The sequence below is a fragment of the Suricata suricatta genome, chromosome 10 (genome assembly GCF_006229205.1).
Source record: "Suricata suricatta isolate VVHF042 chromosome 10, meerkat_22Aug2017_6uvM2_HiC, whole genome shotgun sequence".
Classification (NCBI taxonomy): domain Eukaryota; kingdom Metazoa; phylum Chordata; class Mammalia; order Carnivora; family Herpestidae; genus Suricata; species Suricata suricatta.
The window spans coordinates 46,353,198-46,381,102 of NC_043709.1; the positions used below are offsets into that span (position 1 = coordinate 46,353,198).

Sequence of the window (27,905 nt, forward strand, 5' to 3'; positions counted from 1 at the left end):
GTCCCAATGATCTGATTCAAATTCTTATTGACCACCTTATGTCTGTGTCAGTCAAGAAGAGGTTCTCAGCCTCATGGAATTTAGTTTCAGAGATGATGTAGAGAAATTACAGGCAATTACAAGGAGCTTTTCAGGCTGACAGGTACAAGGTGGTCAGCCCTAACTGACACATGGGCAGTCATGGCCGTTCCAACAACAGGAGCACCTGCAGACTTGCACCTCTGATTACCCAAATAGATGATACTCAATACTCTGGTTTCTCTTCAGATCATATAAACCTTTCGCCTTTTACCAAACAGATGATACTCAAGTATATTTTAACAAAGCTCATTATTACAGAAAAATTATAAGATCCAATAATCACACTCTTGAAACAATGCTTAATCAAACATTTAATATTTTATTTGTAAATCAATAAATAATATTGTATACTAAACCTAAAAATTTAGACAATTTAATGCACAGGCATGGTAAATGAAACTATCTGCAGATTTGAATGTTCTCTAAGTAGCATAATCACAGCAGTCCATACTCTGAATGTATATAACTTACATTTAAATGTCCTTTCTCTTTTTAAATCAGATCCTTCTCTAAATTTTAAGGAAGTGGGATCATTTAAAATATGAGGAGTAGGGAGGTTAAGGATGACCTACATATCAAACCGAATTATATTAAAACCCAAATATAGAATAGAAACAGAAGTGAAATTTTTCTAAAAGGAAGTATTTACTATTCCCATTCCCAAAGTAAGTCAATTATACTACAGAGAAGAAATAAATCTACATATATGGAGATACTTTCTCACTTTGATATGTGTAAAAAATAATTTTTTGTCTAAATTTTTAGGGTTATGTAGTTAGAAATATAGAATTCTACTTTTATAGACATGTCCACTAGGGGAAATAAGTTAGCACAATCATTTGAATTGGTTGTCTACATACTGGACAGGGCTTATTCCTCTTCTTTAGCTTTTTTGCACATGTAAAGCATGCCATAAGATGTCCTGTTTTGCCATGAACAATGCAACCATTTTTAGGTCGACCCTGGCAAATCACACAAGGTTCAATGGCATTAAGGGGAAAACTAGATTCCACGATTTCTTCTTTGTCTTGTGTTTCTTCCCTCTCAAACTCTTTGACATCTTCTTGGCTGCTATAAATGATGCTATTAGAAGTTGATGGCTGAGAATAGTCCTCACTTTCTTGGGACTGGGAGGCCTGTGTAATTTTATCATCATTTTCCTCAGCACATGATTCCCGGGAATCATTCACTGTAGTTTTTTTACAATCAGGGACATCAAAGCCCTCTTCTACTTGTGTTGAGTTTTCTACTTTGGCTTTCTCAGGCATTTTCCCTTTATCTTTCCCTTTATCTTCAGGAAGCCAATTCTCACGAAGGGCCCAACATCTGTTGCAATGAGGTGGAAGAGGAGGATTCATTTCATTGCACGAAGTACACTTCCAATAGTCCTTCAATGAAAAAAGAATTAGTTTCTGTAACCCTTCAACAACTACTCATACCCAACTCTAGCAACTTCAATATGCCTGAAATAAAATCTAGCAGAGTTCAATTTTCAGCATTTTGTTTTATACAAAACATTCAACATGTAACAATCTTCCTCAAGCATGAGATTATATCTATTTTTTTCAGCCAAACCATGCTGAAGAATCCTAAAACAAAAGACGTATTCATGATCTTAACCATGTACCAATAAAGTTATCTGGGGACACAGATACAGTTGGTTCATCTAGTTGAAGCAAGTGTGATGTGGTCTTTAACTCTGAAATGAGTTCACTTCACTCTCTTAAAGGTATGCCCCGTGTCCACCTATCAGTCTAGACAAAACCACTGCCCAATGAGCCATTAGACTAAGACTGCCTTGGAAGTGCTCTAAAACCTGGGCTCAATGGAGTTTCCCTAATTTCATCCATGAAGGAAATGGTAGGGGCACTTGGGTGGCTGAGTTGGTTAAGCATCTGACTTCAGCTCAGGTCATGATCTCACCGTTTATGAGTACAAGCCCCACATCGGGCTCTGTGCTGACAGCTAGCTCAGAGCCTGGAGCCTGCTTCAGATTCTGTGTCTCTTTCTCTCTCTGGCCCTCCCCTATTCACACTCTGTCTCTCAAAAAGAAATAAATTAAAAAAAAAAAAAAAAGGAAATGCTAAAACATTCTCAGCAATCGTGACCACTTAAAATCTGGCATCACTGTCAGTATCCAAAATGTATGCCCCTTACTTAACTATACTTTCCTCTGTTCTCATGTAACTGCTAATCACTTCTCCCATACCTCAACTTATTTCCCATCCTTTCCACCATCATGCAATTTGGATAACAAACCCCTTAAGTCCCCCAGGCTCTGTAACGAACACATCTTTATCCCCTTATCTTAACTGAAGCATGGTTCTTGCCTGAGGACAACATACCCGTAAAACTTGCCATGAATAATATAACCATTAAAAAAAACTATTTATTTGGGGTGGGGAGGGGTACAGAGAGAAAGGGAGAAAGGGCTCCATGCTGTCAGTACACAGCCCCTCAGTGCCCAACGCGGGGCTCGATTTCACGACCTGTGAGCTGAAATCAAGAGTCAGATGCTAAACTAATGGAGTCACCCAGGTGCCCCGATATAACCAGTTTTAAGCTGCCTCACAAATGCCTAAGACATCAGCAGCAGGGATGGAGATTAATCACTCTCCCACATTAGTTCAAGTTCTCAATGTAGGTTGCTACCCAACTGATAAAACCAAAGACAAAAGTTGTATAATATGTGGAAGAAAGTGCTTCAAAGAGCTCAATAAACTGCAGGATCTATGTCCAGCATAAATTAACCCAGTTAGTTACTTGAATTATTTTCTATTACAGCAAAAAAAAATTTTTTTAATTTTACATTTCCACCTTTTTTGGATTTAGATAATTGCTTCCAACTCAGCAAAGAAAAACGAGATTTCCTATTCAAATACAACTAAAGGCATTATTAAGAACAAAATTAGGGGCATCTGGGTGACTCAGTCAGTTAGATGTCCAATTCTTGATTTCAGCTCAGGTCATGCTCTCACAGTTCATGAGTTCAAGCTACACATAATAAGGCCCTGCACTGGCAAAGCTGAACCTGCATAGGATTCCCTCCCTCTCTCTGCCTCTCCCCTATTCACATTCTCTCTCAAAATAAATATTTAAAAAAATCTTTTTTTGGTTTATTAATTTTTGAGACAGAGCATGAGGAGGGGGAGGGGCAGAGAGAGAGGAAGGCACAGAATCTGAAACAGACTCCAGGCTCTGAGCTGCCAGCACAGAACCCGATGCAGGGCTTGAACCCACGGACTGCAAGATCATGACCTGAGCTGAAGTTGGACATTTAGTCGACTGAGCCACCCAGGCGCCCCTCAAAATAAGCACTAAAAAAAAGGAAATTAAAGCAGGGTGTCTGAGTGGTTCCGTCAGTTAAGCAGCTGCCTCTTTTTGATTTCAGCTCAGGTCATGATCTCTCAATTCACAGGATTGAGCGCTGCATTGGACTCCCCACTAACAGTGCAGAGCCTGCCTCATATTCTCTCTCCCCTCGCTTTCTCTCTCTAAATAAATAAACAAACATAAACAAAAATTCAAGTTTTAATATGCAACTTCCAATACCTCAGGAACCCTACAAAGCATTAAATGTAAATGTCCTCAATTCTTAAATGGCAAATCCTACCTACAACATACTCTAGTACAAATCAACATGATGGCAAAATGTAACTATTAAAGCTGGGTGATAAATACACTAGAAATACATTATACTAATCTCTATGCCATACACACTTGAAATTTTCAATAAAAAATTCTTTCAAAGTTCAGATCCTAACACACACACACACCCTTAAAAAAATGTAGTAACAGATTCAAAAACACTAAAAGAACAAAAATGCTTTAAAACGTTTAAAGAAGATTTTTGCTTTACAGAAATTATCTCATATAAGGAAGTAGACTGGGCATATTTTTCTAACATTAACCTCAATGTTTTGATTCCTTAAAAAAACAGATGTATACTTACAGCTAAGGAAATTTCAGGATCTTCTTCAAATGAATCTGTATCACTCTCCCCGGCCTGATACACAGTTACTCGATACACCTAATAAAATAAATCCATCAGAATCAATTTATCACTTTTCCTTAACCAGGAAGGCTTCTTAGTGATATGTCCTAAACAAACAGCAGGTACCACCACAGATGAGAAACTGTGAGACAGAGGTTGAATGGAATAGAGGGGGGAAATGGAGGGCCATGGAATCCTCACCCACTATGATAAAAAGGCAACAGGATGTTTAAAATGAATAAGGCAAAAAAATTCAGTATAAGCATGTTTATTTTATAAAGATGGGGATATTAAATAACTGAAGCAGCCAAAAATGTTGAAGGTAGTCACCTCCAGTGACTTTAACTGTGTGCACACTTTACTTTTATAAAAAGTAGGGATGCCTGGGTGGCTCGGTTGGTTAAGAGTCTGACTTGGGCTCAGGTCATGATCTCACAGTTCGTGAGTTCGAGCCCCATTTTGGGCTGTACTGACAGCTCAGAGCCTGAAGCCTGCTTTGGTTTCTGTGTCTCCCTCTCTCTGCCCCAGGCCCACTTGTATTCTGTCTCTCTCTCAAAAATATAAACATTAAAAAAAAATTTTAAGTAAATTAATATTAAAAGAAAAAAATTTTTAATGTAACTTAAGTAAACTCTATCCCAAAACGTGGAGCTCGAACTCATGACCCAGCAAACAAGAGTCACATGTTCCACTCCCTAAGCCAGCCAGGCATCCCAGAGAGAGGAATTTTTTAAAATAAGACTATTAGAACAATGTTAAGAACTATTGATTTTTTTTGACATTTTATACTTACAAGACTATAAATCAGACAACTACAAAAGCCTGAAGTCCAAAATATTCTAGTTTGAACAAAGTCAAAGATTATGTGAAATCAGAATACATTATTATTTCAGATATCATCAATGAATACACAAAATATTTAAGAAATTCAGACTATAATTAGAGAAATGAAACTACCTCATCATCTTCATCTGAGAGTTCTTGTCCTTCTTCACTAAGGCTATAATCTTCTGAATCGAGAGACTCAACTTCAAATTCCACACTGAATTGATCTGAAACTGAATCCTGATCCAACCAGTCACCTGAATGTTCACTTACACCAGCATCAAGATCCTAAAATCGGAGGGAAAAAGTGAAAGTACATTACTTGTTAGCCTCTGTAACAGCTTCCTAACTCATCCCTCTAGGCCATTTCCCTCCTTAGATCCAACCTGCACAACGACACTAGATTAAGATTCTGGGTTATTACTGTATTATTTTCCCAGTTCAAAACACATTACATAAAGGACAAAGGCCAAATCCCCTTGGCATTCAAGGCACACATAGTAGGGCCATATTAACATTTCCATCTTATCTCCCAACTAGACACTGCTACCCGCATCCTCAATATAAACAATCGCCAGATGTAGCAGGTCGACTCCCACACTGTACCTCTTACTGGAATAACAACAGTTTTTAAGTCCGACTTATCCATTTTTGATAAAGCCTCTATCAATACAACTACTTTTAATTATCTTTACTACTTACATATTGATTATATATTTTTACACATAAAATTATACAAAACATAGAATGTTTCTTATCTGAATTATACATAATTTAAGAGGTAAAAAGATGTCTTAATCTCTTTAGATCTTCAGATTGGTAGAATACTAGAAGCTACAACCCACACAGCAATTATGAGATTTTAAATTTTTGAGATTTTTTAATAAACTTTGATAATTTCTTTGGAAGAGCTTTCAGACATAACTTTTTAAAAATTTATTTTTAAAATTCTGTATCAGTTCATGTGGTTTCTCATTTTATAGTACAAAAACCCTAATAAGACCATCAGTCCCATGATATTTGCTGTCAGTTGCTAAGAACAGAAATATATACAAAAGGCTAGAACTAGAAAAAGTACATTGGTCTAAAAATCAGGACACAAACATTCTTTTTTTAATGTTTATTTATTTGTTTTTGAGAGAGAAAGAGAGAGAGAGCGTGCAGGGGATGGGCAGAGTGCAAGACAGAGAATCCCAAGCAGGCTGCACACTGTCAGTGCAGAGCCTGATGTGGGGCTCAAACTCATACACGGTGAGATCATGAGACCTGAGGTGAAACCAAGAGTCTGGCCCTTTACCAACTGAGAAACCCAGGCATCTCAGGATCCATTCTTCTTCTAGGTTTGCCACTAACTAGCTATTTAACCTTGGACATATTTAAAGCCATTAAGGCCACAGCTACTTCATCTATGAGAGTTTAGATTAAATGATCTCTAATATTCCTATCATTTGTAAAAACAAACTATATTACTTGATGAACACTGAGGTCAAAAGATTTTTTCATAGTGATGTTAGGGATAGTAGTAAAAGCAATACTGACATGTTGCAGTTCTAATTCTTAACAAGAGTCTATTAACATTCAGGTTAAAATTACATATGGGGCACCTGGGGGCTCAGTTGGTTGGGTGTCTGACTTTGGCTCGGGTCATATCTCACGGTTCATGGGTTCAAACCCCGCATCGGGCTCTATCCTGAATGCTTGGTCAGAGCCTGGGGCCTCCTTCAGATTCTGTGTCTCCCTCTCTCTCTGTCCCTCCCCTGCTCACGCTCTTTCTCTCTCTCTCCTTCAAAAGTAAACAAACATTAAAAAAATTTTTTTAATAAAATAAAATTATATATCAAGCTAGAATACAATCTCTAATAAAGTAACATAGCAAACTGTATATTTCAACTAACTAGCATTTAGTGCTATTTCAATGCATTAAAATTAAAACTTTTTAATGTTTATTTTTGAGAGAGAGAATGGGAGTAGGGGAGGGGCAGAGAGAGAAGAAGACACAAAATCTGAAGCAGGCCTTGGGCTCCGAGCTGTCAGTGCAGAGCCCAATGCAAGACTTCAACTTACAAACTGCAAGGTGATAACCTAAGCTAAAGTCAGATGCCTAACCGACTAAGCCACCCAGGAGCCCCTAGTGTACTAAGTTTAGAATATGGGGATACATCACCAAAAAAATTAAAGTTTCAGCAAGCATATTCTATGGTATGGGTTGACAAAGTATGGCCCACTGGCCATCTGTTTTTATAAATAAAATTTTACTGAACACAGCCATGGCCATTTGTTTACCCAAGACAACTTCCCAGTTTCCAAACTGAGACAATTATTAGTTATAGAATCTTAAACAAGTTATTTGAAACCCTCAAGCTTATCTTTCCCATCTAAAAATGGAATGTGCTTCAGATTCTGAGTTTCCCTCTCTCTGTTCCTCCCCCACTCATGCTGTCTCTCTCAGTCTCTCAAAAACAAACAAATGTTAAAAAAAAAAAATTTTTTTTTAGGTTTTATAAATGGGATGTGAGGCTGCTGAGCTGGTATTGTGTAAACTGCCTAGTACAGAGCCTCGAATACAGTCTTAGTTCCTCAATTTATTAAACCCAAAAAAGAAAAAAAACATGCAAGGCAAATGCACTTTCCTTTAACTGCCTTCACAACCAGGTGAATAATGACACCAAATGAGGACTATACCATCCTCGTATCAGGTAAGCTAAAATGAAGGAAAAACTCTGCCCTACCAAAAGCTTTCACAAGTAGGAACTCAGCCTGCAAAACAGATTTCTAAGAGAATTTTTAGAAGAGGATAGAAGATAGGCTAACAAAAAAAAAAAACAAAAAAAAAAACCCTCTGTTGCTTTGATAACAAGGCAGTGTCCCAAGGTAGAAAGCAAAAACAAGGACTTCAAATATCATTTAACTAGAATTCTGAAACAACTGTAACAAATCCTATAAGTTTAATGGGGCATAGTTCTATTTAAATCATTTGTAAGGAATAAAATTACCCAAACATGAAGTCTGTGTACATGTTAAGCTTTCTTTAGTTGGTTTCAATTTTCAGATCACATATATTTGCTCTTGAGAATCTGTATTTTTTTTTCCACAGCATTTGTTTTTTTGTTGCTGTTTTTGGATATTTTCTTTTTAAAAATTTTTTAATATTTATTTTTGAGAGACGGAGATGGAGACAGAGCACGAGCAGGGAAGGGGCAGAGAGAGAGGGAGATATAGAATCTGAAGCAGGATCCAGGCTCTGAGCTGTCAGCACAGAGCCTGACGTGGGGCTCAAATCCACAAATTGTGAGATCATGACCTGAGCAGAAGTCAGATGCTTAACCGACTGAGCCCACCAGGCACCCCTCCACAGCATTTGTTAAATGTCTTAATTATCTGTTTAATTGTTAATGATCTGTCTCCCCATGGGGGCAGGGACCATATGTATATCTACCACGACTATCTCTCTAGTGCCAAACAGAACGTGGCACAGAAAACATTTAGATACCTACTGAATGAAGAACTTGCTCTCTATGCCATCTAGTGGCCTACAGAAGTAACAGCTCTAATAAATACCAAATCTACGGGGTACATCTGCATCCATAAAATTAGTCCTTTGGAAGAGGAAAAAAAAGTAAAGATAATGTAAGAAGTAACAATACAGAAAAAGAATTGGGTTACTATGACAACTCATTCAGTCCCTTACACTTCTAGGAAACTACAAAATGAACATTAATATCCAAAATAATTACCATGAGATACTGCCATATCACAAATAAAAGTTCCAATTTTAGTAATATTTTAAAGATAAATATTTAATGACAAGAAAGAAAATATTCCATTTGTCAGGCATTCCTCTTAGCAAAACCTTTTTTTTTTTTTACACTAAGTACTTTATTGTACACAGCTGTCAGTGTATATAAAATAATTACCCTTGTGAAATAGAAATTTATGAAAATTCAGAAGTAGATGTTAAGGAATGACAAAAGTAGAAGTTTATATAGTATGGCATGTGTTACAGGGATAAGCTTTCGTACAGCCTCCAAATTTAGTTCTCCTTTGAATATGGACCATGAAAAATGGCTTAGAAAACCATTCAAAGATTCATTTTACCACAAAAAGGAACAGACTTTCTGGGGTCTGAAGGGATTTGTACTTGAAGATACTCAAGTCAGCAGGGGGGCATGCTGAGCATTCTGCAGACAGAATTGTTTCAAATCTGCAGCTGCCTGGGAAACCTTCACGTGGTTGAGCCCGGCTTCCAGGTTGAGCTGTTGAACCACTTTCTTCACAGCAGCAACGCTGGAAGAACCCGACAAGGCACTCGCGAGAGTGGGACAGATTCATCGAGCAAAACCTTTTTTTTTTTTAAATCAAATTTCTTTCAATGACATCTCAAAAATTTTACTCCTAATTCTTTAGAATTTTGTATCAATAATCAAAATCACTACAACTCTCCTGGCATCCCTGCAGAAACATGCCTGTATTTCACAGCCTTCCTAAGTCTCCTGATACTGAGGCCTACGTAGGACTCAGTGCATAGCTCAGGTTATGCTGACCTGTTTGCTGACAGCTACAATAAAGATACCGTTACTCTAAATGTTGGTAACAAATTCGCCTTAGATTCTAATATACCTAAATGAACCAAATTTTCTTTTTTTGTTCCATTATTTAAAAAATAAATAAAACTAAAAATCCTCAGACCACTCCAATTTCTGTGAATTTACTACTGGTGCATAGCCCACAAAGGTTCTCCACTATGGAGGACGACATAAACAACTATTAATATTGGTGGTAATTTTATCTTCACACCCCACAACTGCACTATCTCCCACCCTTCTCCCAAACCTGGGGTTGGGGACAGAGAAGATTTATACAGTAATTTAATCTGAGAGAAAAATTTATCACTGTGTATATAACAGCAATTACATATATGTGCATTCTATCTGAATGTTTATTAGGATTGACAGAACCAGACTTTAAAAACAAGAGTCCCGTTTTATTTAAAATGAAAAGGTTACCGGATTTGATGGAGTCCCTGTTGATTCGCTGCTACTGCTTCTTTCACAACATATCTCCCTTATTACACACAAAGCAAGGCTTTCATCAAAGGAAAGGGAAATACTATCAGATCTGTGGCGCTTTCTCTGCCGTTCACTGGGTAATTCATCTGAATGTTCTTCTGGATGTGTAAGGAAAAACAAGTCAATTAAAACCCTATACTGTGATTTATTTAGCAAATGAGCAGTCTCGAGTACCTACTGTACTGAAATTTAATCTCAGTGAAATTAGAGAAAATAGTCAATTATTAGTTTCAAAAGTTAACACTTTTTTGAATCTGTCCAACTGAGAGCTACAACAGAACATTATTATTTTTTTTTTTTAAGTAAGCCCTACACCAAACATGGGGCTTCAACTCACGACAGCAACATCAAGAGTCACATGCTCTGAGCCAGCCAGGCACCCCCTGAACACTGTATTTTTAAAAAGTTTTTCAAGCTTCTGAAATGCCTGGCTCAGTCGGTGTGGGACTCTTGATCCCGGGGTCGTTGAGCCTGAGCCCTACGTTAGGTGTAGAGATTACTCAACACACATAACAAGCTTTTCTTTTCAGGGTGCTTGGGTGGCCAAGTCAGTTAAGCATCTGACTCTTGATTTCGGCTCAGGTCCTGATCTCTCGGTTGTGAGATGAGCTCCATGTCCAGCTCTGTGCGGACAGTGTGGAGCCTGCTTAAGTTCAGCTCTCTTCTCTCTCTCCTCTCTCTGCCCCTCCCCTGCACGTTCTCTCTCTCAATAAAAGCTTTTCAAGCTTCTTTCAAAACTTCATCTCCATTAAGCCATAACTAATTTAATCAATCTAGAGCTTTCACTGACCAATCTAAAATTCTGTCAAAATCACACTTTAGAATATAAGATTTCATTTTGTTTCCCTAAAGAACCAAAAATGTTTAATTTACTTAGATGGTATTTCAATTCCCTCAGTACTATTTTCAATAGTAACCAAATTTTTATCTTAAATAATAAATTACTTCAGACTTAAAGTCAGAATGTCCCAAATCTGTCAGGTATTTGAAGGAGTCTTACCGTGTATCAGACTTAAAAATAAATTCCAAGTGAATTAAAGAGCCACACACAAAGAACAAAACCATCGTTAAGAGAATACTCTTACAATACTGGGGTAAGGAAGTGAGACAGAACACTGAAAAGGCCTCAAAAAAAATTTTATCAAGTGGTATCTGGGTGGCTCAGTTGTTTAAGCATCCAACTTCAGCTCACATCATGATCTCACTTCTGGCTCCATGCTGACAGCTCAGAGCCTGGAGTCTGCTTCGAATTCTGTATATCCCCCTCTCTGTCTGCCCCTCCCCTGCTCATGCTCTGTCTCTCTCAAAAATAAAAATAAATGTTTAAAAAAAATTAAAAAACAAGACAAAAAAAAAAAAACACCCAGAAGTCAAAGATAGGAAAAGGCAATTCACAGAATACAAATGACTAATAAGCCTATGAAAAAATCCCCTACCTCCTCATCAAGGACATACAAATTTTTAAAATATTTTTAATTCTGTTTATTTTTGAGAGAGAGTGAGTGTGTGAGCAGGGAAGGAACAGAGGGAGAGGGAGGCACAGAATTGGAAGCAGGCTCCAGGCTCTGAGCTGTCAGCACAGAGCCCAATGTGGGGCTTGAACCCACCAACTGTGAGATTATGACCTGAGCTGATGTCAGGTGCTTAGCCGACTGAGCCACCCAGGTGCCCCAAGGACATGTAATTTAAAACAAGATACCATTTTTCACTCCCAAAAATGACAAAAATTAAAATGAGAGTCTTGAGATTTGAGAGAAAGGATGTTTTTATACATTGTTGGTAGAAATGTAAAATAATACATTTTGTGAGCCATCTCTATTCTAGAGAAATACCTGCATACATAAGGATGCATGTGGCAAGGATGTTCACCGCAGCCTTTTACTTAAGTACTAAACAGGGTTATAGGATTAAAGAAAACATAATCCATATGCCTGAAACAGGTACAACTTGCACACCTCTGCTCACTCCATTTCCTTCTCTTGACCTTCCTAGTCAAAATCATATTTTTCCTCTGAATTCCCCACTCTTATATCCTATACCTTAAGTAATTCTGTGTTGATCTCTCTACAACTAGATCGTAAGTTCTTGATTTAAGTTCTTAATCATGTCTGTATTCCCTATAAAAGGTGATCTGGTTGAATAATGTGTGCTAGAAGCCTAAAACCACACCAAATGATTCTTATTGTTTTCTTCCATTAAAAATAACATTTGGGGGGGGCCTGGGTGGCTCAGTCGGTTAAGTTTCCGACTTCGGCTCAAGTCATGATCTCATGTCTCATGGGTTTGAGCCCTGCACCAGGCTCTGTGCTGACAGCTCAGAGCCTATTCTGCGTCTCCCTCTCTCTGCCCCTCCCCCACTCGCACTCTGTCTCTCTCAAAAATAAACAAACATTTAAGAAAAATAACACCTGGGGCTTTTTTTCTATTAAAGTATCATATTACACATTATAGAAATCTTAAAAAAACAGAAAAATTTTAAAACGTAAAGTATCTATAGTGCTACCCCTGAGAAGTAACTACTACTAACATTTTAGTGAAATAATTTCCAGTTTTCATTTCCTTTTATTTATTTAAGTATTTTTGAGAAAGAGAGAGAATACAAGCTGGGGAAGGGCAGAGAGAGAGGGGACAGAGGATGCAAAGCAGGCTCTCCAGACACCAGAGAGCCCAACGCAGAGTTCAAACTCAACAGGCCATGAGACCATGACCTGAGACAAAGGCAGAGGCTTAACCAACTGAGCCACCGAGGCACCCCTGTTTATTTCCTTTTAAAAAATATATTTTAATCATATGTACAATTTTGCTCTTAAATCTTCTTTTACATTATTTTTAGTGGCTGCAGAACATGATGTCCATGACATATATTTATATACTGTTATATACTGTTCATATAACTGAGTCCACAAATCTGAGCACCTGCTTACTGTCTGGGACTGTGTGAGGCAGTGAGTATTCAAAAGTGAAGTCAGTTATCATCCCTGCCACCAGAGGAAGTTTAATTTCAAATACCCAGGCAACCGAAACGTAATTATTTACCAGCTGTAACGAGTGCTGAGAAAACAAGCAAAGGGCTAAGGAAAAGAAAATCTGCTTTTGTGGTTGGTTAAGAGACAGGCTCTCTGAGCATGTGTTTCAGCAAAAACAGAAAAATGAGGAGCTGGCCTCGTCAAGCTTGGTAGAAAAACTCTTGGCAAGAAAGAACAAAAACAAACACAAAAACAAAAAAATGTGTGTGCCAACAACCTTAAAAGTAGGAAAGGGTTTTGACTTGAGGAACCAAGTAATCAGTTCAATGGAAACAATAAAGGTGAGAGGAAAAGGCCAAAAACCGGGTTGAAGGTAGATCATGGCCTCGTAGGCCAAGGTGTAAAGCGTGGGTTTTATTTGAAATAACCAAAGCAGCTAACCGGGGAAGTGATGCAATCCAATTTACCTTTTACCATCTCCTTCGGTACTGCGTAAAGGAACACAATTTCAAAAAATCAGAGCGCTGTTGCTGTGGTCCAGAGACCAGAAGGCAATGGCCTGAACGAGAATGACGACCTTTTCTACCATGTATTCAATTATAAATAATGCTGTAATAAGTATCTCTAAATATATGTAATCTTTGAATTACCATATCTCTAGGATAGATTTCTAAAAGTAGAGTTATGGGGATAATGGTATGAACGCCAAGCCTTTTTATAATTCATAAAGGATTAAGTTGGTGTTAAACTATTGCACACCAACAGTGTATCAGTGCCAATACACATGTTACTAAGGATGAGTAAAAAAATCTCTCTCTCCTAATCTGGTAGCCTAGAAAAGATGCCTTTTCCCATTTTTGATAGTCTATAAAGCTAAATCGCAAAAATCCACCCCCGCATTCCTCATATTTAATGTCATTTATATTCACTATGAAAAACTTAGCTTTTGCCCTTTTCGCTATTTGGATTTTTAATATTTTTTAAATCAATTTTGGGAACTTTTTATGTAATAAGGGTATTGACACCATCAAGTTTAAAGTGAATATCCTTCAAATATATTACTTTTTTCATTTATCTTTTAAACTCATTTGGAATTCACTTTGACATATGGTATAGACAGAATTGATCTTTTCTTCCCCAAATAACTAACTACGTGCTCCAGGCCCATGCAGTTAACAGAACACCCTCTGCCCTACTGCCCTCTGCTCTCATGTGCATGATTCTCGTCTGGGTTTATCTCCTCCATCTCAGTGACCTGCCGAACTCTTCTTTCAACTGAATCACAGTTTTAGTCAGGCACTTTTGATCAGACAACAGTCTCCTCCTCCACTGTCTTCTTTCTGCAAAAATGTCTTCGGCTATTTTTTTTAATCACATCTTCATTTCTCAGATGTTATTCACTTTGTTTTTCAACTCACTGGTATGTTTCATCACTTATTAAAAACAAAAAATATTTTAACTGCTAAAGTAACTAAGAATAATGACTAAACTACAGATTATATACTTGTCTCTATTATCTTGAATAAGAGAGCTGATTTACTGTAAACTCCAGTGGGGCTCAGAAAACTGTGCCTGCAGTAATCAACTAAAAAAATATTACTAAGACAGCAATTTTTAAATGAATCATATAAAAATTAGAATGAAAGAAACCCAGAAATTCATTCATCTGAGGCAAAAAAAAAAGAGCATAATTTCATTAAGCCTAAATGCATTAATTTAATTAGAGAATAAACACTGAAAAGCTGTCTGAAAATGCCAATTAACCACATATACCTGTCTCACTAATTGTTCTCCTTCTAGATGAGGTAGATGGTCTAGAAACCAAATCAGAAGATGAAGGTTTCTCTTCCTGCAACTCTTGCACAGGGTCCTAAGCATGCAAGGGAGGAAAAAAAAACAAAAACTTAACTTGTAACACCAGGGAGCTAAAAATTATTTGTTTAAAATAACCTAGCTTTCAAGAAACATACTAGAATGCATTCATTTCAAGATTACCTTTTGATCACTCCCACCTTCAAGGTGACACCCATTTTCACTCACCGATGTGGCTGAATCTGATGGTTCTGATGGGGGGAAAAAAACAACAACAAAGAATCACAAACTAGAAAAGAAACTAGTCTGTCAGTCCACAAAAAAATCCTTACACAATTTAACCTTTCAACAAACACTAAATATGTCTCCCAGGTGCCAACCCCATGCTGGATGTTAGGTGAGGATTCAATTTTAATACAGAGAATACATTAAGAGTAATGAAAGTGAAGAAGACAAAGCAATGATAGTATGGCAGGGACACAGTAAGGTCTGAGAAACAAGGAGTCAGGAAAGGTTCCATAAAATATAAAGAAGTAGGACTAAAAAAAGCTATTCCAGACCGAGAGAACACCCTGTGAAAAAAACATCCAGAAGTGAATTGCCAATGCTTATTGCAGGGAACTACAGGTAGTTAATGATTACTAGAACGTAAGCAGGCTCTTAAAGGATCTCGTGTGTCCTGCAAAACAGAACAAGGATGTCAACAAACAGCACTCATTGCAAGCTTCCCAGATGACACTTCAGAATCTTCCCTATAGCATTGCTGCAGCCACTCTCCATAGAAAGTTTTTATTTTTATTTTTTAGAGAAAGAGAGAACATGCAAGAAGGGGTGAGGGGCTGGGGGGTGGGGGAGGGAGGGAGAGAGAGTATCTTAAGCAGGCTCCACGCTCAGCACAGATCCCACTACCCTCGGATCATGACCTGAGCCAAACTCAAGAGTCAGATGCTCAATCTACTGAGCCACCCTGGCACTCCTAAAAAGGTTTTAATCCAACAGATAAAACTGCATGCTTTTTTTTTTTTTAAATCCAGAGAACAATAAGGAACTCATAAATGGTCATTTTAAGCGGAGAGTGACAAATCACTTTGGCAAAATAAAAGAAAAAGAGAGCAAAGGCAGGGGAAGTAACCGCAATAATACAAATACAAAGTATTAAAGCCTAAACTAAGGCATGGAAGAAAGATCAATTCCAGAGAAGTTAAAATCATTCACCAAGAGAGAAACTTCAGAAGATAAAGAGATTTGAATGGGAAGATAATGAACTAAAGTGGATAAAACTCATCCAGGTAGGTAGGTTTAATTTTTAGTTGGATATACAGACCTGGAGGTCAGAAGTCAGCATTTCAGATATAGAATATATACAGCCACCATAGATAATAATCAAATACCCTTTGTTACTCCCTCTGACACAGTTTCATCTTAATATGAATGTCAGGCCCAAGCATTAATGTTAAATTCAAAATTAACATTTTGAAATTATGCACATTATCCTAATAGTTTATTTCTTTATATCATGGGTTATGTATTTGAAGTTGTCATATAGATACAGGTTGAGAATACAGTTACAAGAGTTCTGAAGTTAATTCTACTAACTGAAACCGAAAACAAACACAGAAATAACAAAATGGAAATAACCTAAGAAATCTACAGGTTACCCTCTGATTAATACAATTTTCCTGGTAATCTACCAAGGTTTCTTTACATGAACTAATGAATACATCAGGGATAATTATTTTAAAAACTGAAAATACTACTATAATACTATTATTTTATTTGCCTTCGTTTAATTTCATAAAGAGCTCTGAAAAAAAATAAAGCATCATGTTACCAGCCTACCGTCCCTTCTACTCTAGGATTAGATAGCAATGCTCTTTTCTGGGTCTTAAATTCTAACTTTGGAAGAGTATTCAACTCAACACATTTATTAAACATCGTGTTACTATAACACTGTATTGCTGAAGCAGAATGCAAACCTAATTAGAATACAAGAAATATATAAATATAATCAAGGGTAACAAAACAATATAACAATAAGGTCTAAATACAGAATAGTGGAAGCCCAAGAGTGGCCAATTCATTGCATACACATGCTTCTGAAAACAATTCTTAATTTTAGTTCAAGAATGGGCTTTAAGAAGTCAGTGGTGTGTTGGGAGCCAGCTCCTACTGCCAAAGCAGACTGTGTACCTCCTACCAATACCATGTACGTAGCCTGAAAATGGCCACAGTGGGAGTTATTTACACCATGGAAATCAGGAAACCCCGCAAATCAGGGCTTTTACCCCTGAAGAGTGAGTGGGTTGTTAAACATTTACCAGCATATTGCTGTATATATTTATTTGTTATCTCTCTGAACTAAGAACCTAGTCCTTTCATCAGATTCTCAAAGGGATATGTGACCAAAAATAACCAGTTAAGAACTGCAAGCCTAAAGATAGGGAAATAAGATGCCACTTATCTGAACAAACTGACAAAGTTCTATTAAAAGTAAATACAAACAAAAAACAGGCCCATCTATTCAAATAGTCCTACTTACTGTGATCTCTATTACTTCCCAAAGCCTTTTAATGTATGTTTCAAGTGTTAATGACATCTCTTCTAAGTATGGCCTTCTGAAATTGTCTACCTTTCAGAAACAAGGGTCGGCAAGGATGTAGAGACAAAGGAACCCATGTGCATGGCTGGTGGGAATGCAAACTCGTTCAGCCACTGTGAAAAACAGTACGTAGGTTTCTCCAAAAATAAAAATAGGATTACCATATGATCCAATAATTCCACTTCTGAGTCTTTACTCAAATACAAAAACACCAATTCAAAAAGATAAATACACCCATATGTTCACTGCAGCATTATTTACAACAACCAAATTATTTTATGGAAGCAGTCCAAGTGTCCAGAGAGAGATGAATAAAGACGTAGTGTGTGTGTGCACGCGCGCATAGAATATATACACACAATGGAATATTACTCAGCCATAAAAAAAGAATGAAATCTTGCCATTTACAACACTATGGATATATCTAGAGAGTGTAATGGTAAGTGAAACCAGAGAAAGAAATACATATGATTTCACTCATATGTGGAATTTAAGAAACAAAACAAAGAAATATGAGGCAAACCAAAAAACAGACTCTTAACTCTATAAAGAACAAACGATGGCCATGGGAGGGGAGATGGGGCGGGCAGAATAGGTGAAATAAGTGATGGAGATTAAGGAATGCACTTGTGATGAGCACTGAGTGATGTATAGAATTGCTGAACCACTGTATTGTACCTTGGAAACTAATATAACACTGTATGTTAACTAAACTGGAATTAAAATAAAAATATAAAATAAAATTTAAAAAATAAGTGTCTAATAAATGCTTGTGAGATCCCAAAAAACCTAGAAATTATCTTTCAAAACAAATATTAATACTGATATCCCAAGGCTTAAATTGATGGAATAAAATATTTAACTTTACATATCACAAATCTGCATTAGAATAGCTGTATTATGTTTAGTTCATACAGTTCATTTGTTCCAATTAAATGACTTCCACATACATAAAACATCTTTAAAATATACGGATGATGTCTGTATATGGTATTCAAAATTAACTTACCATGCTGATTGACTACTACCAAGTTTCTGTAAATCATTGTATATATTTTCCTTGTAGGGAGGAAAAAAAGAAACATTTAGACTTTTAAATACATATTAGCATGAACTATAATGTGCACAAACTAAATCTTAAATTACTGCATTCAGTGGTGCTTGGGTGGCTCAGTCAGTTAAAGTGTGCAACTCTTGATTTCGGCTCAGGTCATGAGCTCACGAACAGTTAAAGCCCCACACTGGGCTCTGTGCTAACAGGGTGGAGCCTGTTTGGGATTCTCTGTCTTTCCACTCTCTCTGTCCCTCCCCTGTTCATGCTCACTCACGCTCTTGCTCCCTCAAAATAAATAAACTTTAAATATATTACTGCATTCAAACCATACCACTGGCAACCTCTAGGCCCTAATAAGCATTGTGATAATTACTTGTACAATGATTACCTACAGTTACTCTTATTAATCACAATGGTCTTTCTAGCTGAAAAACTTCCTATCTCCATTTCCTGATATATGACTTGTTTGGACCTTACCAAAAGATCCCAGAGAATGGCTGTGAATGCAGAGAGCTGTTTAATACATTTGCTTTCAAACAGAGAAGAAAAATTTCTAGCTCTGTGCTTAAAGCTTAGAAGTAAACTGTCTAAAAAGGTAGTGGGTTGTGCAAAACCCACATCCTATATAGGAACTTGACTATAATTTTGACTTCTATCAACCATGGACCAATCACCTAATGAATTTTCTTTCTTGTATTTAAAATTTATTAAAAGATAAAGTCTCCCTCATTCATTTAATAAATAAGGACTAAAACCAAGGAATCAAATGGAAACAAATCTCTTCCTGTTGGGGTGTAAGCTCTATGAGGGCAGACAATTCAATTATTCTAGTCTTCACTGATGTTATGGTACATTTTTCTTTTTTTAAACTAATGATCTTAGAGAATGTTATTGGTCACATATCATTTCTAATTCTTATAATTAAGGGGAAAGTGCCAATTCCAATGATTTCTTTTCACCCTTGGGACTACTGATACAGCCCTGTAAACACAAAAATCGGTATCCCTACTCATATCCTTTTTCCAAGTAGTAATTTCCCCAGTGTTTAGCCTCTCAACATATTAAAATCCAAGTCAAAGATAATTTTTAAACTATGCTTTCAATGTGAGAAACTATACAACTGTACCTCAAAACATTACTGGCAGATTCAACCCTCAAATGGTGCCAAATCACCAACATAGTTATTTCTTAAGTGCATAAAATAAAGCGTATATCCCAAGGCCAAGTGTAAAATAATAAGATAAATAAATATTAGGGGTGCCTGGGTGGCTCAGTCAGTTAAGTGTCTGACTTCAGCCCAGATCATAATCTCATGGTTCGAGAGTTTGAGCCCCACTCTGGGATCTCTGTTCTCAGTGTGGAGCCTGCTTTGGATCTCTGTCTCCCTCTCTCTCTGCCCCTCCCCCACTTTCTCCCTCTCAAAAAAAAACCAAAATAAACATTAAAAAAATAAACAGTTATATGGAAACCAACTATACAATAAACTATGTTAAAAAAATAAAATAAACATTAGACAAATGTGACTTCTTAATGGAAGGATGTTTATATAATGTTAAATTAATAATCATGACAAAATTAAAAATAGTATGTTCACAACTGGGTTAAAACACATCTGCACATAATAGAAAAACAGGTAAAAATACCACTCAACGACAAACTACAGTCTTTTTTTACCCCCTATTCTTAGCTTGTCTTTTCCTATTGTCCAATAATGAATACATACTATGCTTACATAATGAAACTGTTTTAAAGATTCTGTTCAATTCCTATCTTTTTAGATATAATATTATTGAACACTAAATACTAATAGAATCTAATTAATTGTTTCAGGTGAAAAGCATTCATCCCATTAAGATAAACATATAGGCTAAGGCTCCACACAGATTGCTAAACCCAATGTGAAAAGGAATCCCAAATGTAAGGAAAGGATGACTGAAGAAACAGTCTTCAGTTCCCAGCAGAGTAATTCTAGAAATGTTCTCTGTGTTAAATTCAGCTGATGAAGTGTGATAATGATAAATGGCAAAATAACCTCCAAAGTAACAAATGCTTAAATTTAAGCCTTTACCACAGGGTAATCAAAAGATGGTCTTTGAAAGTAATCACAGTATTTTTAAATTTAAAGTAACCATGACTAACATTTAAATGCTTTCTATGTGTCAAACACTGCTTTTTACACATTGTCTTATAAACTCCACATGAGGTATTTATGTTACCCCTACTTTACAAATAGGGTAAGCTAAGGCTGAGAGCGAGTGAATCAATTTACCAAGTCACACTGCTAGTATATAACTGAGCTAGAGCTCAAACCCAGGTCCTTAAGATTCCAGAACTCGGGTTCTCAAGCAATATGATATCTTGCCGATAAATCAAATTTCCACATTTTTTAAATATACAGCAACAATTTTTCTCTGACAAAAGGGAGTGAATATGGAGGTGAACTGAAACATTTGCCCAGTTGGCTTTTTACACTTGACTAAACTGAAGAATTACCTGTGTTCTTTCACAGAGAAGCTTGGCACTCCAAACAAATCCCCTAGGAGATCATTGGAACAATACACAATATGCTGTTGCTTCTCATCATATAATCGTTTAGTCATAATATACTGGCCAAGGTAAAATATAACCTGAAATAGAAATACGATTTCTGAGCATTAAAGAAAAATAAATGTTAGGTTCAAAAACATTCAGTATCTCATGTATCTAGCAATGGTTAACCAGCAATCATACTCACAACTATCTAGAATAATAACCATTCTGTACTCTTAAAAGGCTTTTAAATCTTTTCCTTCTAATTTAATGTGAGTAGACACTGCTTCTCCAATTTACTTAAATAAACCTTGAAACGTGTGTGTGTTTAGTACGCTTTAATTCTGCTCAGATATCTACGTACTACATACTAGGAAGAAAAAGGCACTGAGAGCAAAAAAAGTTGCAAAATCAAAACATAAACTAAAATATAGCAATGACCGGCAGTCATTTAGTAAACAGTCCCCAAACACCAAAAATCTCAACAGCCTCTGGGATCATCACAGATGAAGATGACAGGAAAGTGACCAATTACACCTACACTACAGTTTGGGAGAATTCAGTGAATATAATATATTTTTAAAGATATCAATATAATCTATGCAACAATAATCAAAAAAGTGATCCTGAATCATGCATATACAGTTAAATGTTGTGTGCTCCATTATGACAAAAAAGTGATACACTTTAAGACATCCACATACAAACCTATTGGCAACAATCTAAAGGTGTATTTTTACACAATTTAAATGCACTTTTACAAGTACTATCTCATTCTGATATTTCATAGAACTGTTTCCACTGTATTAGAGATAAGGAAATGAACCTGGTCTTCTGACTCCTAGTCCAGTGTTCATTCTACTACCCCATACTAGCTTTCAGTACTCTCTCATATGCCCCCGAACAAAGATCCTACAACTGAAAATTATATCAGACAAAACATATAGACATTACTGTTACATGGTTTAGCATAAGAATTCTGCCTCTTTATAACGGCCTGGTCAATTTCCCCTTATTTCATTTTTTTTTAAAGGTTCATTTATTTTTGAGAGAGACCGACTGCAAGCAGGGGAGGAGCAGAGAGAAAGGGAGACACAGAATCCAAAGCAGGTTCCAGGTTCCAAGCTGTCAGCACAGAGCCCGATGTGGGGCTTGAACCCGGAAACCATGAGATCATGACCTGAGCCGAAGTCAGATGCTTAACCAACTAAGCCTCCCAAGGGCCCCTCCCCTTATTTCTAGCTACTACTAAATGCATACCTTTTGTTTCCTTAACTAATTACATGATGATAATGAAGTCAAACCCAAGTTAACACCCCAAAAAATTTCCTTACCCTTGATGCTTCCTTACTGTCTGTAGACTTAACTGGCTAAGCAGGCCTCATTTAAAGGAATATTCCCTGGTGACTATGGATTGAAGAGACGGTTGATAGACCATGAGAAAAAAGAGAACCTATACTCCTACCAAACATCCCATTAGGATGTTTATAACAAGTGTGGCTGCAAAGAAAAATGGTCTGGAGTCTCTTCATGACCCACTATTCCAATGTAGGTAAGGTAATTCAGTGTTTAAGCAATCTGGGACCCATAAAGTAAGTGGGAGAGATGGGGAAAAGGCACATTTCATTCACAGTGAAAGTTTGCCTAAGATGACCCAATCTCTCACTGAAAATCATGCTTCTGTGCACAAATTTCAAGCTCGAGAACAATACATTGAAATGTATCCATTAAATAGAACATATATGTTCATGAATCAGCTCACCTCTATCCCAGAAAGATCAGTATACTGTACTCATGTATCTCTAGTGCAGAAGTTCTTAACCTGGGATCCATGGATGCCCAAGAAGTCCTTGGATAGAATTCAGGGGGTCCATTAATTTGGATGGAAAAAAATTTCTATATTTTCACTAACTTTTAACTGAAATTTATCTTTCCTTCAATTATGAATATAGGCAACAAACCACAAAGTATTAGTGATACCTGTGATTTCTGTCACCAATAAAAAACACAAGTGTTTTCATATCACATTATGCTTGGTGTAAACATCTCAAATTGCTAACTATACTCCTCAAAATACTAACAATACTCCTTGAAATTACATTTATTAGATCTACTGCTACATCTTATTTAATGTGTTAATAAAAAAGCACACACACAAAAAAGTACATATATCACAAACTTGTGTACTATTTTGATAGCTATGTTACATAATTTGTTTCCTTTGTAATCCTATATATTTGGTTCATGCATTTGGAAATGGGATTCTGGAAAGACATTTCCAGTTTGCCAAGTGGGTCCCCAGCACAAAAATGCTAAGAACCCCTACAGAGTCTCCCTTTGTCTCAGAGTTCCTAGCTGAGAAGTGATATTCAAGTATAATTAGAATTTTCAGCTTCAAATTATAGTCCAAATGACCACAATACTTAATACAGCTGCTTACTAAAAAATCCCTCTATATGGCCAATTTCTCCCCCATGACTACATGTAACTAATAAGACATTAGTTATTTCATTAACGCTGAACTTACCTCTTTCATAGTATAAGTGTCTTTTTGTGCACCAACAGACTTTAACAACTTCAAAAGCAATGGCTTTGGTCTAACCTATAAAACACAAAAAGTTGCTATTATACTTCCAAAATTATTCCAGAATTGTAGCCCCACAGCAAGCATGTCCCTGAAGAATTTCAATATACATAGCAGACATTACGTTTATCAATCTCACAAGTCAGAACTCAAAAAATAAGTCAAATGCTTTCACTAAATGCAATAAACCATAGAAACTGAATACTAGAGACAGTCAAGAAAGTTTGGAGAAAAAATGATGAAGTTTAATTACTATGCAAATAATCACAGAATCTTCAAGTATCATCAGTTGCAATGAGAAACAGTATCCATGCCAAGGCAGTGAAAATATTCTTTTTCCTCCAGCTATTCCTATTATCTGTTTACTACCTTATGAATTCAAGCATAAATGGAATACTCCAATGAGATTACCATAAACTACATTGCAAAATCCAAGTCTTTAAGGTAGTTCCTTTTCCCAATCTCTTCTTTCCACACACTGGGCTCCTGATGGCTGGCCAACTTAAATAACTAATCCAAACTGACATGGATTATTAACAACAGATCTGAGACTGCAACCCACAACCTCATCTACAAAGCTGCATTTTCTTCCTACGATACCATGCTGCCTCTTAGTTGGTCTACATTTCAAATATCTACTTGACAAACATCTACTGAGTCTCTACCACGCACCAGACAGTACTGGGTATGGGGGTGGGGAGCATAAATAAAACATGAGCTGTATTCAAGGAGCCAGCCAACTACATCAGAGGTCAATTTTTTCTATAAAGAGCCAGAATGTAAACAGTTGAAGCTTTTCCTGCCACATGGTCTGACTCAGAAGTACAGATACTATGTAAACCAACAGCCATGGCCGCATTTCCATAAAACCTTCTTTACAAAAATAGGCAGGAGATCAAATTTGGCCCACAGGTTATAGCTTCCCTGACCCTGATTTAGAAGTTCTACAAACGGTACTGAAAAAAATAACTGGCAAGGAGGCAGAGATATAATATACTTTCTCCCTAACTATTGCTATATCAAAATCTTCAAATCTCAAGTGTCTTTACAGTTTGCCCCCTCCACAAGAACTGGGGTCTCTACACCTCTTTTCAATATACTCCCATCCTTTGTCTAACTTGGATATCTAACAGCATCCCCGGATAGAATTTAACTCTCAAAAGTAGATTTAAGAAAATTGCCTATTTCCAGCTAATCAAGTAAATAATAGCCAAAAACTTAAAATACACAGTAAGTGTAGTATTGAATCATTAGCTGTTCTGATCACACACTTTTTTGTGTGTGTATGTGCTTACATATATACTTTACTTCACTTAAAACAATGAACTCTGAAAAAATAAAAAATTACTTTTTTCCTCCTCAAAATTTATATATGCTATATTAACTTCAAATCACATAAAACAACTCAAAGTAAAAATCTGCAATGGAAAGCCATTAATTTAGTCGTTTATTAAGACCTAAAATAATGCAAAAAGAATACTATAAAAACCATTCTTAATCTTACTTAATAACAAAAACAATAAACAAATGCCAAATGAAAAAAGATCTAGATGTGAAAATTAAAATGCCACAAGAAAACACAGGACTGTATCTGCATAATCTTGGAATGAGAGAATTCTTCCGAAGCATGATATGAAATTCAAAAACCACAAGTCAATAAATTTGACTTCATAAAAACATTATCAAAAACAAAGTTAAATGCAACATTTGTAAATGATAAAAGTTAAATATATTTGAAACACAGAGAACTACGAATTATTACAAAAAATAACACATTAAGCCTAAAGGAAAAGTGAATAGATGAGAGCAAGCAAATCCCAGAGGAAATGATTTAAGGAATGACAAGATGCCCAATCTCGACAGACATTAAGGAAATACAAATTTAAACAAGGATATAGTACCTTTTACCACAAATGTACCAAAATAATAATAAAAACTGCTAATATTCAGTTTTGGCCAAGGTGAATACTGTTATAATCTTTTGGTTATCAACATGTGAACAGCAATCAAATACACGATAGTTTAGGACCCAGGAGCTCCACTTCTACAAAATCCTATAGGAAGAGACATGTACAAAGCAGCACTAGTTTTCTTTTATAAAAATTTTTTATTAATGTTTTTGAAAGACAGAGCATGGGCAGGGGAGGAGCAGAGAGAGGGAGACATAGAATCCGAAGCAGGCTCCAGGCTCTGAGCTGTCAGCACAGAGCCAGACATGGGCCTCAAACTCATGAACCACGAGATCATGACCTGAGCCGAAGTCAGATACCACCCAGGCGCCCCAAAACAGCACTAACTGTAATGCTCAAAAACAAAAACACAATTTAAAAAAAAACTATAAAAAAATCTTATAGAGGCATAAATGTTTTAAATGATACCCCAATGCTCTGGAACACAACAGAGGCATTAAGCAGAATTCTGTAGATTTACTGACATGGATGGAATTTGTACCACAACTCTAGTTTAATCCTGTTTTAATAGAACAAACGAAACAATAACAGATTAAAAACTGCACACACACACACAGACATTTATATGGGCATATACAAAAAAATCTAAAAAGAAATAGGGTCAAAAGAGAAGACTAGGGGGCGCCTGAGTGACTCTGGATTTCACAGCAGGTCATGCTCTCTAGATTCAAGGGATAGATAGAGCCCCACATTGGGCTCTGGGCTGACAGCTCCAAGCCTGCTTGGGACTCTCTCCCTCAATCTGCCCCCTCTCAAAATGAATAAGTAAACTAAAAAAGAAGATGAGAACTTCCAGTTTTCTGTAATGCCTAAAATCTTTCTAAGCATGAATTAGTTTTGTGACTTTTAGAAACCATTTAGAAACTTAAGGCAAAATAGAAAAAATGGTCACATAATAAACATAACTTCAGCATCCCCGCTTAAGAATGTAATGGAACTTAATTTTAAATCCAATGCGGTAAAGGACAAAGAAAATAATACCGGTTCTTAGAGTCAACTTTTATGATTATGCCTGACTGGCAGAATTCAAACTATGTTCATACAATTTCATTGAAAGAGCCATGCCATAAATGTGGTCTATGGAATCTGGTTGATCACCTCATAAATTATTCTTATAAGTTACACTTGAGACAAAAATACCAACCAGGGTCTCTTGTTCCGAAGCTGGAATCTGTGAGGTGCTTACAGCACCATCAGTAGACACAGACATGTTGGTATTGCACATTTGCCTATGAGTAGGAAAAAAACACACATGATAAAAACTTGAAATAAGGAAACAAACGTGGGGGGAAATAATCTAAGTCAAATGGAAAGGAATAAACAACGCTCTTAAATATTGTAGTAAAACTTAAGCCAGTAACAAGCGGTTCCTTACCTGGATCAGTGTAGAATAAGTGCTCTAAGTCGGTGACCACAGGTATCTATCTCCAGTCGCCAGTGAATACAGCTGGGAAGAAGCATGGTTTAAATAGCCCCAGCTGGGGACAAGTCAGGGCTTAGCTCCTGCTGCTGCGTACTAGGAACGTGTCCGAACTTGACCAGCCCAAAGGGAAAAGCTGAGTCAACTTAGCCACAGAACCAGCCCAAACCCGCCCAGACAAGGCTCCCGGTTCACGCAGGCTACAGAACAGGCACCTGTCACCATTGGGATCCCAAGCCCAGAGGCTGCCGACAGCCCCGCAAGGCACCCCCCGCCCACATGACCTTTACCCTGACCACCCGCGGAGCCCCCCACCTTCCGCCCGCCCGGCTCCCGGCTCCGAAACCCCGCCCTCCTCCCGGGCGGCGACAACCTTGCCTCCTTCCAACAAAAACCGCCACAAACCCACGTGCCCCGCGCCCCCCACCACCAAATGCACAAAGCCTGCAGGCGGGGAAGAGGCTACAAGCGACAAAGAACTGGGAAACCCAAGTCGCAGAACAAACCCAGCACTGCCCGGGCGCTTCCCGGCCGGTACCTGCTCTCAGCAAGCGGAGTTGTCCGCGCCTGGAGTAGGAGGAGCGGGAACCCTCGAGGCTCCCAGTTCCCTTCACTGGGCGGGCAGAAGCCCAACGCCCTGGGCCTCGGCGACCATTCCACTCGCGGGGCCCAGGCCACAGGGGCGCTCGAACGGCACTAGGTCCGGAGAAGAAAGAGGCTCCTGGCGGCGAAGACGGCAGGACCTCGGTCAGAGGGGTTAGGGCTGCCCCTCAGACTCGGGCTCTTACTCCATTTTCTTTCCAGCTACACAGGGCCGCACAGGCCCCTAAAGGACCCGAGCCAGCCGAGGCGCGCCCGATGCGCGCCCCCTGCTGCCCCAGAGGACGCGCCGGAAGCCGCGGTTCATCCGGGCGTTTGCGCGCGCGCGCGCCTCAGCCCTATCACGTCCGCCAATTGGGGGAGGGGGCTGGGCCGGCCGCCTCCGCGAAGGGGGCGGTCCGGGAG

General features: G+C 37.6%; 1 protein-coding gene and 1 pseudogene across 8 annotated transcripts; both read right to left on the bottom strand.

Moving 5' to 3' along the window:
* Positions 1 to 380: 380 nt before the first annotated feature.
* On the bottom strand, positions 381 to 27,813 carry MDM2 (MDM2 proto-oncogene). Of its 8 annotated transcripts, none has more exons than XM_029953441.1 (12): positions 27,439 to 27,813; positions 26,856 to 26,927; positions 26,625 to 26,709; positions 23,454 to 23,528; positions 20,891 to 21,024; positions 18,353 to 18,402; positions 14,973 to 14,995; positions 14,706 to 14,802; positions 9,904 to 10,064; positions 5,033 to 5,188; positions 4,034 to 4,111; positions 381 to 1,469 (listed from the first exon to the last, which is right to left on the bottom strand). In XM_029953441.1, exons 3-12 carry the CDS (start codon positions 26,703 to 26,705, stop codon positions 894 to 896), a joined length of 1,431 nt encoding a protein of 476 aa, XP_029809301.1. In that variant the 5' UTR covers positions 26,706 to 26,709; positions 26,856 to 26,927; positions 27,439 to 27,813; the 3' UTR covers positions 381 to 893. The 8 variants fall into 8 exon arrangements, with proteins under 8 accessions (XP_029809301.1, XP_029809304.1, XP_029809298.1 ...); XM_029953444.1 differs by lacking the exon at positions 26,625 to 26,709 and adding an exon at positions 22,689 to 22,775 and having other exon boundaries at positions 14,928 to 14,995; positions 27,439 to 27,812; XM_029953438.1 differs by having other exon boundaries at positions 14,928 to 14,995; positions 27,439 to 27,812.
* Positions 8,179 to 9,219, bottom strand: LOC115303915 (annotated as a pseudogene).
* Positions 27,814 to 27,905: the final 92 nt, after the last annotated feature.

Excerpts from the sequence above, each read along its gene's own strand:
- MDM2 (XM_029953438.1), bottom strand. The coding sequence starts at position 26,705 with ATGTGCAATACCAACATGTCTGTGTCTACTGATGGTGCTGTAAGCACC. Across the intron at positions 23,529-26,624 it reads CTTCGGAACAAGAGACCCTG|GTTAGACCAAAGCCATTGCT; the intron begins GTTGGTATTTTT and ends TGTGTTTTATAG. Across the intron at positions 4,112-5,032 it reads TCTCAGATGAAGATGATGAG|GTGTATCGAGTAACTGTGTA; the intron begins GTAGTTTCATTT and ends TTATTTTATTAG.